This window comes from Triticum aestivum, chromosome 2D (assembly GCF_018294505.1).
Source record: "Triticum aestivum cultivar Chinese Spring chromosome 2D, IWGSC CS RefSeq v2.1, whole genome shotgun sequence".
Lineage (NCBI taxonomy): Eukaryota > Viridiplantae > Streptophyta > Magnoliopsida > Poales > Poaceae > Triticum > Triticum aestivum.
Genome location: NC_057799.1, coordinates 625285914 through 625299842, shown reverse-complemented (window position 1 = coordinate 625299842; position 13929 = coordinate 625285914). Strand labels below are relative to the sequence as shown.

The window sequence follows — 13929 nt, the reverse complement described above, 5'->3', positions numbered from 1 at the left end:
CACCTTCCATCTAACTTTGCTCCCGTTGTAACTTTACTTCTCTATATGGGTGTGGGGAGGGGAGGGGAGGGGGAGGGAGGGAGAGAGATATCACCTTTCATCTAAAAAAGTACTCCTTCGGTTCCAAATTACTTGTCTTAGATATGTCTAGATACATCTATATCTCGACAAATCTAAGACAAGTAATTTGAGACGGAGATAATATGCATTTGGCAACTGGTAAGTATATAACAAATCTAAGACGAGTTAGCTTTGTGATGATTCCTATCAAAGCTCCTATATGGATCTTGTTATGCTTCCGGAGTTAATGGCAACAACTTGTTTGGTACCTATGGTGGCAAAGAAGGCAGATTGTGAGAGAAGATGTCCAGTCCCCCAGCGGACAACACCAGGGAGCAATTACAATAGAAGAAGGGCCACAGGTGCAAAAATAGAAAACATATCTGGGCCATTGGATCATAGGTGGATGGCAGCGGGAAAGGCAACAACTTCGCCCAAGCTTAACACATGGGCGACATCCCTAGCAGGTCAGCAAGTCCTTAATGTGGACACCTTGATGCCCTAAAGCAAAGCAAAGGACATTGTATGGTGGCAGCTCCTGTTATTGATTACAAAACTGCTCTGCGTACGATGCTTTTCTCCTCCGAGCAGTATGACTAGGGAGCAAATCATCTCTAAATGCTATGGCCCACAAACTGAATTATATATGATTGTCTCTTATCGTACAGTGTTCTCTTATCGTACAGTGTTGGACAGGAACCCGCCATACGCATAGCAAGGTTCATTGTCGTTCTATTATGGCTAAGTTCACAAAGGTTACTATTGTGCATTATAATAGGCAGTCTAATGTAGTTGCTCATGAACTAGCTAAATGGGGTCGTGCGAATCCCCAATCTCTATGGGTGGACAAACCACCTGATTTCATCGTTATACTTTTAGCAGATGATGTATCCGTTATTTGAGTTTGAATAAAGCTAGCCTGAAGGCCTTCCCGGAAAAAAAAACTCCTCCTGAGTCATTGGTGAAGCATGGTAATTAGGAACATTGATTCTCTCTCATAAGCAACGTTAAAAATAACAAACACGGTATACATAAAAAACTACACACAGGGGCATCAACCCTTTCTGATATATATCAAAGCAAACAAACCAGTTCCTTACATACAATTCTCAAATTCTCGTTACCAGTCTAAAGTAGCACTTGCACACGCACATACACGTTAATTGATGGATAAGAATACACTGCCATGAAAAAACCAACGATTACATGATTAAATAACATGACAGATCACCAAACCGCCTGATTAGGTTGCCAGTATGAATGAACCATTCCACGACTGACTTATTAAAAGGTCGTAGGCTATCGAGAAGTAACGATTCGACAGCTGAACGGAGAAGGATATGCTGTCTTTGGCCATCAAGGCTGGGCTAGCCGACGGTTGCCTGGACGAGAGAAAACAACCTGCATACAGTATATACATGTCAGCCATTTGCCCATTCAGGCACCACAATCAGTACCTGGAGCAATACCTCCTTTCCACAAAAAAGTGAAGGTTTAGAGATAATTTGGTCAAAGTTTCAAAACTCCGACCAGCACAATTTTATTAAATATTTTGATTTCATTGTGAAATGACTTTTTTCTTTAGGTCTTTCTCAACAAAACAATTTTTATCATTTGATCTTTTATCATGTTTTATGATTTACTGCAGTGAAAACTAATGGTCACTGATTTACAAAATGTCATCATTTTAAGACCGGATGGAGCATATGACTTACATTTGTCTGGAAATAGCATAGGTTAATACTTATGTACACAGAGCATACCTGGTAATCTCCAAGTGCTCGTGACTTGAAACCAGCCGCAGAGAATATGAGGTAGTACTCCCATATACGGAGGAACCTTTCATCAAAGCCCAGGGCCAAAACTTCACTGCAAGAAGAAGAAATGGATAAGAAATTAAAACTAACCGAGCAACCAATTGTAACAATGTGCGTATATGTGTATATAATCGTTACAACAAATTTACCTTCTCAATGAATATATGATATATAGTTATATACGCTAGTCTTGTTTTTACCAAAATTTTCATAATTAACTGTACAACAGTATTCTTGAATAGTGAATGACAAAGTGATACTTACTCTTTGTTGGCCATGAAGTTGTCCCTCCAGTGCATCAGAGTTGTGTAGTAATTGGGCCCAATATTCTCGACATGCTCTATGCTACACCCAGTGCACAACAAGATCAGGGAGGTTTAATCGATGGAGATACATCCATGGCCATGAAGTAACCAATCAATATTGATCGATTGATGTAAAACGTACCAGAACCTTGATGACGTGGTCATGGCAGACATTATACGGGCCAAAGAAGGAAGGCAACCACCAGGGAATATGTACTCTTTTATGAAATCTGGCCTTTTTCTGTATTGCTCGTACCGTTCCTCTGGAACTGAGATGAACTGAACGCACGTATAATGGTTAGTTCATGATAAACCTAAGGTCTTGTTTGGATAATAAGGACTATCTTTCATTGGATTTTTCCGCCAATCTGAAAGAATAAGGCCTAATCCTTGTTCTTGTGCACCGAAAATAATTTCGTCAGCGCGGGTGCAGATGAGCTCGGGTGCAGAGTTGGATTTTCGATATACTACTTGGTTGGCGTTCGTAAGGATAGTGGAATCCAGCGGTGAAGTCGTTTGGAAATATACTTAGTTGTTGATGCACTAACCTGGAGGACCAATATCCCATCTTCAGCCAAGTAAGACTCACAGCAAGCAAAAAATTCGTTCATGTATTCATGGCCAACATGTTCAATCATACCGCTGATTTACATAAGAGGAATACATTAAGTACAACCACAAGCACAGTTGTCGAAGTCACAGAACGCATCTGTAATATAGTAGCACTTACCAGCTTATGATTGCGTCATACTTAAAAGGTGGTATTTTGCGGTAGTCGCACAGCAGAAAATTTATGCGGTCCTGAAAATTAATAACAACAGATAATATAATTGTTAGCTAAAATTTCACCCTGCCGAAGCATATAAGCTAGGGCAAAACAATAGTAATTCAGCGTGCACATCTATATTTGTTCTGTAGTTAGGAAATTATAATATATGCCAATCCAAACTACTCGACTCCGAGATATGCCGCTGTAAAGTTCCACTGGTTGCCGTTGGCAATGTGGTAGTTATTTCACTCGCCGGGATGGGTATCGCCGCTGGTGGAGGACGGGCAGACGATGGAGGAGGCGGTGGAGTATTCCTTGCTGTCCCTGGCCTGGTTCAGTCGTGTGGAGGATTGGTGTTTTCAGGAATGGTGGGTGTACGAGATAATATCATTTCATTTCAAGTGGGCTGTGATGGACCGAGTTGGTCCGCTTCAGGGTTATATACCCGTAGACTACACTTCCTCAGTGAACACATATGGTGGTATGGTAATTACTGATAAACTATAAAACTGGACAGGTATTGCGTAAAAGAGGGAGTAACATAGAACTAACCTCTAAGCCAGCTTCTCTTACTTTTCTCTCAGCGTATTTATGCTGCTCCGCCGACAAAGTGACTCCAGTGTATTTGCAGCCAGTTTGCTTAACTGTTTCTAGTGCCAAACTTCCCCAGCCGCTACCGATATCAAGAACATGATGCCCCCTCTTGACTTTAGCCTTTGATTAAATGTGTATTTTGCAAGAATGAAGTACCATCAGATCATGTTCACAACATTGTCCAACTAGTAATCAATCTAATAATGCAATCTCTGAAGAAATGTAAGTATTACCTTGTTGATTAGAAGGCTAAGTTTACGTTGCTGGGCTGCTTCTAAGCTTTCATTATCCTAGCAATTTAATCTTAGTCCATGAATTAATAAAACTACTCTGCAAAATTTACAAGCCGCGGAACAAAATGACAGGATTTACAAACCTTGAAAACTGCACAAGAGTAAGTCATCGATTTATCCAGAAAAAGCGAGAAAAAGTCATTACTCTGCGCACATATATAAGAAGAAAGACGGAACTATTAGTACTATTTGGTATTTCGACATATGGCAAGTAATGAATGATAACAAATCTTTTTTATAAGGATTGGAACACAAAAAAAAATCAATCTCAATAAGATCTGCCATAATTCTGGTATTACAAATTGACCTAACCAGCTAGTTATCTTAATCCTGATGGAATGTATAATAACAAAAGAAGAGGCATGAGTACTGACAAGATCATAGTGCTGAGAGATGTTTCGACGAGTTTGTGTCGCAGTGTTCTTCCTCGAGGTCTGGCGCAAAAAGTGTTTAGCATATGCCAATTGAGCTATTACATGGAAGGGTGACAACCAAAACCTGCAAACCAAAAAACATTATGTACATGATTAATCACAAACGCGTACTCATAGCTACTACTTCATTTTTATCAAACAATTCATAGGAATCTAGTAGACAATTGAAGGTTTCAGAACCCTTTTCTGGCAATGCGGCGGTTCCTACGCTCGTCTCTGTTAGCAATGAGAATCTGCAAAGTAATCGATCATGATTTGATCTGTAATGAACAGGAAATAGCTCTACCCATAAGCTCATGGACTATGATATAGTTTTACCAGGATAAGATTCAGAAGGCCTTCTCTCTTGTCAAGAACAGAGTAACAACCATCAATATAGGCTTCTGCCAAGCCCATGCCTCCTTCTATTGCAACCTGAAAGCCATGAGAGAGCCAGGATAAGCACATGTAGTTCAAATGAGAAAGTTGTACTCCCTCCGTCCGGAAATACTTGTCATCAAAATGGATAAAAGGGGATGTATCTAGATGTATTTTAGTTCTAGATACATCTCTTTTTATCCATTTTGATGACAAGTATTTTCGGACGGAGGGAGTACAAAGCAATTGCAGTGGAGTATATAGGAAATCAGGAATCATGCATGGACACATCACCACTCATATTTTTTTTAAATACATGTGTAGTCAGAACAAGAAAAGAGAAGATAACCTTCCAATAGAACAAGGGGTCATGAACTTGGATGACAGATTTTACACAGCATTTGTCGCAAGCTTTACCAAAGCTGAACACACTACCTCCTTCTTCGACCAATCTGTACAAAAGCAATTAAGGTGAACAGAAATCATAACTAGACATCAGATAGTATCTCGACTTCATACGAGGACTCACATCAAGTTACCAATGGATATGTATTGGTTGAAAAATCTTGTAACTAGAAGGCGTGCCCCAGCCTCGGTCCATGATGGAATCATCTGCTTTGGGTTCAGCAGAACCTCACATTTCTTTCCAAGCAAACCTTGAGCTGCTGCTTTCCCGGACTGCATCGATTTCAATATGTCCAACACAAAAAAGACCTCACATAACTATTTCATGAAATAGTCGCCCTGACTTATGTGATGGAAACTAAAAGCATATATGTCAGGGTGGTGTAAACACCCCCCCCCCCCCCACCCCCGCACATAGATGAATAAAGGAAAAGCTTTGAACTAAGCAAGGAGATGGTTAGTTTTTTTTTGTTGGGAAGGATAATAGGATTAGTTATGTTTAGCTTTGCTGGACCCTCACCAATTTAGCATGTAACAGTATGGTTTATTATGCGAGGCAGGTCTAAAAGGAAAAATGGACAGGTTGTGCATGCAAATACCTTCAACCCGTCTTCGTGGAAGCCATGACCTACGATGCAATGCAGAAGAGACATTTGAGACCTAGTGCTCTTTATATCATTTCACACCTAACTTTAATATAGTATGTAAAAGTATATCGTACATATCTACAAACTGAAATTCATGAAACAAGTTACCGTTATATACCCCACAGAACCATATTCCCCTCTTTCCCTGGATCTGATCAAGCTGAAGATAAGCCTTTGCCGCGGCCACAGATGGAACAGGAAGGCTTGTATTCCATTTAAGCAGCACATGATCCGGAACACAAGGGGGGTTGAGTGACACCAGGAAAGGCCTGACAGATTCAATTTTCTAGAAAAGCAAAAAAGAACAAATATGCCACAGTTAATAATTAAGTAATCCATTCATGCTGCTGGAGGGGTTAGGTTGAAGCTTTTGTTTTGCTGTTATTCTGTGAGCCTGCTATACAGGGTGTTCTAAGTTCTAACATGATGAAAATATTTTTCTTCATTTGGTTTATTCCTTTTTGATGATGCATGCCTAGTCCTGAGGACATGAAACACGTACAAAATGGTTTCAGCGTCCTAATAAAGCCAGGGAAGGGCCGTTTCGTAAAAAAAAATGTCATCAGTAAAATTAATTCATTATACCAAACTATACATACGAAAAGCAGAGAATTTACCTGAATTTGGTTTAGCCAGTAAGTAACAGAGAAACCCCTGCTAGTTGTCCCCAGGAAATTCCAAGCGCTCCATGCCGACGTATTTCGGGGCATCAGATTTTGATCGCAGTGGAGGTATATATCCCTGCAACATAAACGTGTCAGACAACCAGTAGATCAGATCAAACTTTATTTATGTGTTCTTTAGCAACACCAGGCAGGCTTTACCTGTGGACATACTGACAAGCACCTAGAATTCTCCGTTCGTGATGTGTAGCTTCAATTCCTAGTACTTTGAGAGCATTGGGTGCATGGACCCCAAGGATGACACTGTCATATGTTTCCTCTGAACCATCCTTCTCCAAGACTCTGTAGCCAGCTGCTGCCAGTGCCAACATACAGGGTTGTTTCAGTTAGTGATATATGATGACACATTCTTTGTACAGGCAATCAACAAACAATAACACATGTACATACCTCCATCAATACTAGAAATAGATTTGACCTGGCAGCTAGTTTTAATTCGACAGCCAATGCTCTCCAATTCTCCTTTTACCTGCAATAGCTCCATTGTTCAGTCCCTGCAGTTGGCTGCAGCTAAAGCCTATGAAGTGTGTAATAACAGTGGATCACAATACATACCTTGTTTACATAGGACTGCGAACGAGGCTTGACAGTTGGCAACTGGGAGTGACGAAACAGCTGAGTGCAGCGATTTAATCAGCTTTCAAACGCACAACGACAAATGTAATGAGAAAGGAACATGCATACGAAGTAGCTAGGCACCTGAACAAGGCCATGGTTACGGCAAAATGACAGCACCAAGAAAGCAGACAAGCTCAAAACATCTTGTGATGAACATGACCACATGCCTGTGCAGACTGGAATCTGCACCATATTTTCGTTTCACCCACTCAAAACAGCATAACCACGCATTACTAATCACAATACAATGTCTTCATAATCACAAAAATTTTTTGGTGGAAATACTCAAAAAAATTTCTACAAGCTAATAACTAGCCTTACTGACTTACCACCCCTGCAGACATGTTGGTATGAAAAATTGAAAACTGGCCATTGAGGACTGGGCCCAGCTTTAAACTATAATTTGAATATTTCATAATTTTCCATACTTATTTGAAATTTCTAGCTTCTTTCACAGTTTTACATGACAAAAAATCAAAATTCAGTACAGAATTCTGATTTGAGATTTTGTGAAAATGAAGAGTTGCTAGTACACTGAAATGGGAATAAGCAAGTAGATTAGATAGAAGCAGTACAAGATAAGCCTCTTGAAACGATAGGGAATATCCATGCGACTGAATGAACTGCCCCAGTGTCTCTTTACGGTCCAGATCAGGGTTATGTTCATGGTCCTCCAGGTACCTTCATTTCAAAGATCAGACCAGAGAATTAATTGACATCATACAGTATCAACACAAGGCATCCAGCTACGAATGGAAGTATTATATATGCACATGAGAACTTTGGGCCTCGACTGCTTACGTCAGAGCATCATTCTTGAACTTGAGTATCTCACAGACCATGCGCCAAAAACTGGGTTTCAGTATGTTGGTTTTTTGCGCCAAGAGGCTCGATATACCGTTGCCATTTCCCCACTCACATCCTCCGCCGCCTCCTTTAGATTGTGAGCTCACTGAGAAAGACATGTCCGACCTCTCCATCTCAACACCGAGCCCTTCTAACCACTCCATCATGTGGGAATATGTTACCTACATTGATGCATAGAGCACAACAAAAATCTTGGTGAGGAACAAATATATTATCTTACAGTATAGGTTTACAAAGATCTTCCATGTTGAGTGCAGGGGTAGGAAGTCATATACTGATGACCAGAGTAAAAGATAAATAGCAGATATAAACCATGCACATTAATCAGATATAAACCAACATGTACAACCCAACTGCATTTCCAAACACAAGCATCATAGTACTATATAAAGAAAAGATAACAGTATGTGTCTTCGGCAGTCAATGTGGCTCCTTTCGAAGGACATGTATCATAATTCTCAGATTAGCGCTAAATTATCAGAAGCAGCAAACAAGAACCCTGATTGCTGATATCAAGCCAGATGCTGCAACGAAAGTTTCCCACCATCGTTTAATACTCGGTGTGGCAAAATTTCTACCTCTGAACTCTGAGTAAAACACGTAGATGCACACACACGTGCGCGCGCGCGCGAGCACACATAACACACAATTTTTTTGTGTAATACTTTCTGAAAGTTTCATAATGTGTTCTTCCCTCTGAACAACAGAGCAAAATTCACAAGCCTTATAAGAATTCTCGTTGTCACAGCAACCGAACTTTTTTGTGTACGTTTTGAAAAATCAAGCCAGGTGAGCGATAACGAAACAGTTATGCTAGAAGAAACTAGTGCCATAGAATCATCGCGCTCGCTAGGGAAGTGATTTTGTATAGATGGACATAAGTTCAGAACCTAAAACATGGCTGGCGAAACAGTTTTCCCGAGCCAGTAACAGAATCATTTCAGATCATGCATAACTCTGAATGGTGAAGTCAGTAGCGTAACCAGGAATCTGCCGAGTCTTTCATATCTAGATCTGGGCACTGGATGAGTTTTGTGCTTAGAGGCACTCCACCGAGCACCTTCCGTGCGATGAGCAGGTAAGCACGAGCAGAACTAGCGTGGGGAAGGGAGGGCGGCGCGGGGGGGGGGGGGGGGGGGGGGGGGGGGGGATGAGAGCTATGGTGTTGCAGATCATGCCTGGATTTTCTAACCTTGGGTGGCCACCCGATAGCGACGACGAGCTCCCGGCCGAGGCTCTCCCTGCTGTTCTCGGAGCCGGGCGGGGCCTGCTTCAAACGACGGGCGGCAGGCGCTGCAGCAGGCGAAGGCAGAGGCTGCAAGGCTCAACGGAGGGTGCCGGGGAGCACCTCGTCCGAGCGGCATTCGGGAGGCCGCCGGGCCGCCGGCTGAGGTGGGCGAAGGCACAGAGGCAGCGCTGGGAAAGCCTCGGCGGTGGCGCCTAAGCTGCGACGGAGGAAGCCGAAGGCGTCATGGGACTCCATGTCGAGGTGGCGAAAATGGTTCTCGGGAGGCGCCGGCCGCCGCGCCGCTGAGGCCCGCGGCGGCCAGCGAGGTTGGCCGCCGCGGCGGAGGACGACTGACGGCCGGACCGGGTGGGAAACAAACGCAACGAGAATTTTCTAACGGCTCCGTCAATGGGGCAGCGTTATCCACCCTTCTTTCGCGCTTTAAGATTCGTGCCTACTGCTAGCATTTTCCAGTTCGATGCATGTATTGGTTAGTTTCAGAAATACATGCAAAATAATGAAACCAAGGCATCTTTGCAATCAATTAAAAAAGAGTCGTTCTCGAAAAGTGTAGCATTGATAGGAATACCAGGGGTTTGAATCCCTCTCCATCCGCGAGGTCATAAGAACGAATCTCCTGGACTCGACTGATATGATGGAGGAAATGGGTAGAAGGTTGAGATTATTGTGTGTTGATTCAGTTAGGACTTTATCTCTCTTTTCTTATATTTCGCCCTGGGTGGATGATCTGTGGGAGCTAAGTCAAAGATCTCAGTGTTGACGTGAGTGGTTGACAAACAACGAGTGCAATTTGATTTAGGGAATCCTAACCCTGTGAAGCTTAACAGACAAAGAAAACGATAGAAACTTTCGGGTATAGGGTGACGACCTTAATGAATCAAGTATTTAGGTGACACATTTGTTTTTTGACAAAAATACAAGTTCCATAGTTTTTTAAATATATGCCTAGAATATGTTTTAAAAAATCATAATTGTTGAAACTACGGGAGGAATATTATAGAATTGATTGATATAATTAGAATATTTTTTAAAATTTGAATGGTTGAAAAAATTTGTATGGAATATTTTGGAAATTGATCAAAATATGTTATAATTGATTGATGCACTTCATATAATAATGTGTAGAGTGGTTATTTCCATAAATAGACAAGAAATACCAAAACAAAGACATTATTTCAGAGAATTTTAAAAAAATCAGACAAATAAGTTTCATAGTTTCTAATAGCTGAATAAAATATCTTATTAAAATTGAAATTTTTGTGAAACTTAGTGCAGTTTTTTTAAATTGATTGATATAATTGATATTTGTTTGAAACCATCGAAATTATTGTTAAATTTTATTTGCAACATTTTTAAAAATTGTTGCATATAAATTAAATATGCCTTAAATAAATCAAATGCATATGAAAAACTATGAATTAAACTGAAATTTGTCTTTAAACTAATGAAAAATTGTGCAGAATGTCCACAGAATGTTTTCAAACAAATTTACTTGAATTATTGAATATTGCACGAATTGTTTTTATTTATTTTTTGAATTTTACAATATGCAGGAATAATTTAAATCTGTATCTCTTAAATGTTGCTGAAATTCCTTATGAAATTGGTTTTTAAAAACATCACTATAATTCCTGGAAAATGCACTAAAAACGAAATAATATTGAACACTTTTTGAAACTTGGGGGTGGATTAAAAATTATTTTATTTTTCCTAAAATATTTGTATTGTTTTGGATTTTGTGAAAGGAAATTTAATTAAATTATGTACTATTTATGGTATATAAATATAGAAAAAAATACTTATACCTAATATATACTTCCGGAGTACCCGTCGGTTTATATGCACCGCCAAATGGCGAATCCGTTAGAAATGACTTCCGCGTGGTCTGTCGGATGAGACGGGCTTGGTTATGTGCTATAAGCCAGTTGTAGAACATACGCATGCATGGGTATTTTGTAAGTTAAAAACCAGCCTGTACAACTACTATTACATTTCCAACATGAGCATTATAGCACTACTAGAAAATTGTCGAATCTTACTCAACAGAAAAATGGTACTTCTGTATGGCAAAACAAGGTAAAGGATCAAGCAGTTCGACTTTGCTTTGTCCCTTAGGATCCACCAAAAGTTGGGTTAGTATATCAAAATTTAGAAACATAGCAATACTCCCCGCAAAAGAAAAACATAACAGTCAATGTGGAGCTAAGAAACAACACATGACCACAAACATAAAAGGAAATGGATCATAATCTTATATTAGTATTAAATTATCGGAAGCAAACAAGAACTCTTTTTTTAAAGAATGGAGTTTGAAACCCAGCCTCTGCACCGATGATGCACACGGCTATTTTTTATTATATTATTCAACAAAGTGCTACAAGATAAAAACATCTATCCTTTCTAAGCCACCTTCGAGGGGGCATAAGTCGCTCCACCTACAAAAGCTTAAAGATGATGGTGGTCATGATTAGGGCCGCTTGCCCTGACCTCACCCCTACGCACGTCATCTAAAGCCAGAGCACCGGTCTGTGTGTACCGCATGCGCACGCTACAGAAGTTGCCGTCGCCGTCTTCCGTGAACCCTGATTAATGAGATCAAGGCACAATACATATTTGAAAGTTCACGTATGGTCTTCTATCAAGAGGGTTGTAAGGAAATGCTCCAACCCTTGCTAATGCTCTGTGTGGGAGCCATAGATAGCGGAAACTTGGTACCGACCTAAAAGTTTCTACCCATAAACTGCGAGTATAAAAAGTAGACACACACATACACTCACACCATCACATTTAGGCAACACATACTAAAGTGAATAATGGCTTTCGAGCAGGGCCACATTACGCCCTTTTTTTAAAGTTTAAAAAGATTTTTACGGCTTGAAAATTTCCGAAATTTTGTGTACTTGCATATATAGGAGTGTGGTATAGCCGTACAAAATTTCATCAATATACGTGCATGCAAATACCTGTAGAAAATGGGCTTGTTTTTTTTGGTTGATTTCGAGCCAGAATTTTGTCTATTTTACGTACTGCATAATATATTGTACTCCCTTCGTTCCACATGAGCTCACATGAGCTCGGGTGACCAGTAAAATAAAAAAAGAAAACAATTAAAAAATCTGAATTTTTGTGTGTGAAACTTTGACAAATGTTTTCATAACTTGTAAAATTTCAGCACCATATGACTTCGTCGAAAATGTGGTAAAAAACAAAATTGATGCTTCAAAATGTTATTTTCAAACGCATTTTGGAGCATCGATTTTGCCTTTTTGCCAAATTTTACACGAGTGTCATCCGGTGATGAAATTTTCAAGCTACGAAAACATTAGTCAAAGTTTCACAAAAGAAAGTCAGAATTTACTGTTCACCCGAGCTCATGTGAGCTCGGGATTAGAACATCACTTTCACATTTTAGTGTGTTTTTACTCATTCTCATTCCGTATGCAGTCTATGTTGAAATATCCAAAACATCTTATAATTTTAAACGGAGGTAGTATTATTTGAACGAAAATTAACAGGTAGTTAGACCACATGCATGCGTATTCTTGTAAAAGAAAATCATTTTTTTGAAACTTTTGAGCACCATTTTTTAGCTGTTTAAAAAAAAACGTGCTCCAATGCTTCATGCTTCAAAAGTCCGTTTTTTTTTTCTACTAAAGATAGGACAAATTTTTAATCGTTGTGCTATGCGGTCGATGATTTTTGTTCGACGTGTGTCCGACGCACAACTTGCATCGCCCAACTTAGTTCGATCCCTAAATTAAGGAAGAGAAGCGGGTTGTGAAGCCCCTACTTTGAAGGGGCTATTCTGCCCTGACTAAGTATTGTACACATGTTGTACAAAAAGCGTCGGATGGTGAGTCATTTCGAAACTTTTAGTATATATTATACTTCAAAATTTTATTATATTCCTCCAAAAGCATAGTGTTTTCTACCCTTTAATAACAGAGCAATTTTCAAGAGCATTGTAGACCGTTCTCGTAGTGACAAAAAACATTTCTTCCACCAAGTGCCGTAATGCTTTCTTCTCCCCCAGATGGTCTATATTGACAACATTTGACTGAGTCTCGTGCTGCTAGCACATGACACGGCCTCAGCCATGGTGTCAGCCATGCATGCAATCTCAAGACCACCAAGGGGCGAGTAGAATGGGAAGCTGCAGAGCGAGAAGCATGAGACGTAGCTCATCCACGGACCTGGTTGAAGACCATGAAGCCGAGGTCGAGCTTGACGCAGCCGGCGCCGTCATCGACGGCCACCGTCCTGGCGTGCCCCCCGAGGGAGGCCTCCTCCTCGTACAGGGTCACGCGCACGCCGTCTCCGCCGCTGGCGGCAAGCTCGTGCGCCGCCGCCAGCCCACTCACGCCGCCACCAACCACCGCCACCCTCATTCTGCTCGGTGTCTATGCTATGATCTTCTCTCCCCGTCGCTCTGCTCTGCTCTCTCGCCCGACCCCCTCTATTTAAAGCTGGAGCGGCTGCTGGAGCGCGCGTCACAACTTGCAGAATATTTCTCGTAGTACTAGTACGTCTCAACGAAGGAATGAATTCTCATACCGAAAACGGAAAATCGGCATCATGTCTTACGTCCGACGGCGCGTTACCATCGGCCGTCCGTCCTCAGATCGACCAACCAACTCTCTCTAAAGGCTATAGCCGTTGTGTTTATTAGACTTGTACCACTCAGTATTACTATTTTTTTCGTGGAAAATGGGATTGTTGGTCAATAAGCTCGAACGTCGTTATGGTCCACTCCAGAAAAAAAACGAACGTTGTGAACTTCACTGACTGAGTGACGCATCCGGCGACTTAAAATACACTCTACAGGGTTTTC

The 13929-nt window shown here is 40.8% G+C and overlaps 1 protein-coding gene across 3 annotated transcripts; it reads right to left on the bottom strand.

Annotated features, from left to right (window-relative positions):
• Nucleotides 1–1092: 1092 nt before the first annotated feature.
• LOC123055102 (uncharacterized) lies at nt 1093–13543 on the bottom strand. 3 transcript variants are annotated; one of them, XM_044479030.1, is made up of 24 exons: nt 13292–13543; nt 7784–8010; nt 7558–7663; nt 7064–7165; nt 6920–6979; nt 6755–6833; nt 6506–6659; nt 6299–6422; nt 5790–5967; nt 5634–5662; nt 5159–5307; nt 4979–5081; nt 4591–4686; nt 4453–4505; nt 4213–4336; nt 3922–3984; nt 3779–3835; nt 3504–3665; nt 2913–2983; nt 2731–2824; nt 2325–2461; nt 2142–2222; nt 1824–1929; nt 1093–1461 (listed from the first exon to the last, which is right to left on the bottom strand). In XM_044479030.1, exons 1-24 carry the CDS (start codon nt 13484–13486, stop codon nt 1417–1419), a joined length of 2595 nt encoding a protein of 864 aa, XP_044334965.1. In that variant the 5' UTR covers nt 13487–13543; the 3' UTR covers nt 1093–1416. The 3 variants fall into 3 exon arrangements, with proteins under 3 accessions (XP_044334965.1, XP_044334966.1, XP_044334967.1); XM_044479031.1 differs by having other exon boundaries at nt 6506–6656; XM_044479032.1 differs by lacking the exon at nt 13292–13543 and adding an exon at nt 9042–9420.
• Between the last annotated feature and the right edge of the window lie 386 nt (nt 13544–13929).

Excerpts from the sequence above, each read along its gene's own strand:
- LOC123055102 (XM_044479030.1), bottom strand. The coding sequence starts at position 13,486 with ATGAGGGTGGCGGTGGTTGGTGGCGGCGTGAGTGGGCTGGCGGCGGCG. Across the intron at positions 6,834-6,919 it reads CGCAGTCCTATGTAAACAAG|GTAAAAGGAGAATTGGAGAG; the intron begins GTATGTATTGTG and ends GAGCTATTGCAG. Across the intron at positions 1,462-1,823 it reads GAGCACTTGGAGATTACCAG|GTTGTTTTCTCTCGTCCAGG; the intron begins GTATGCTCTGTG and ends TACTGTATGCAG.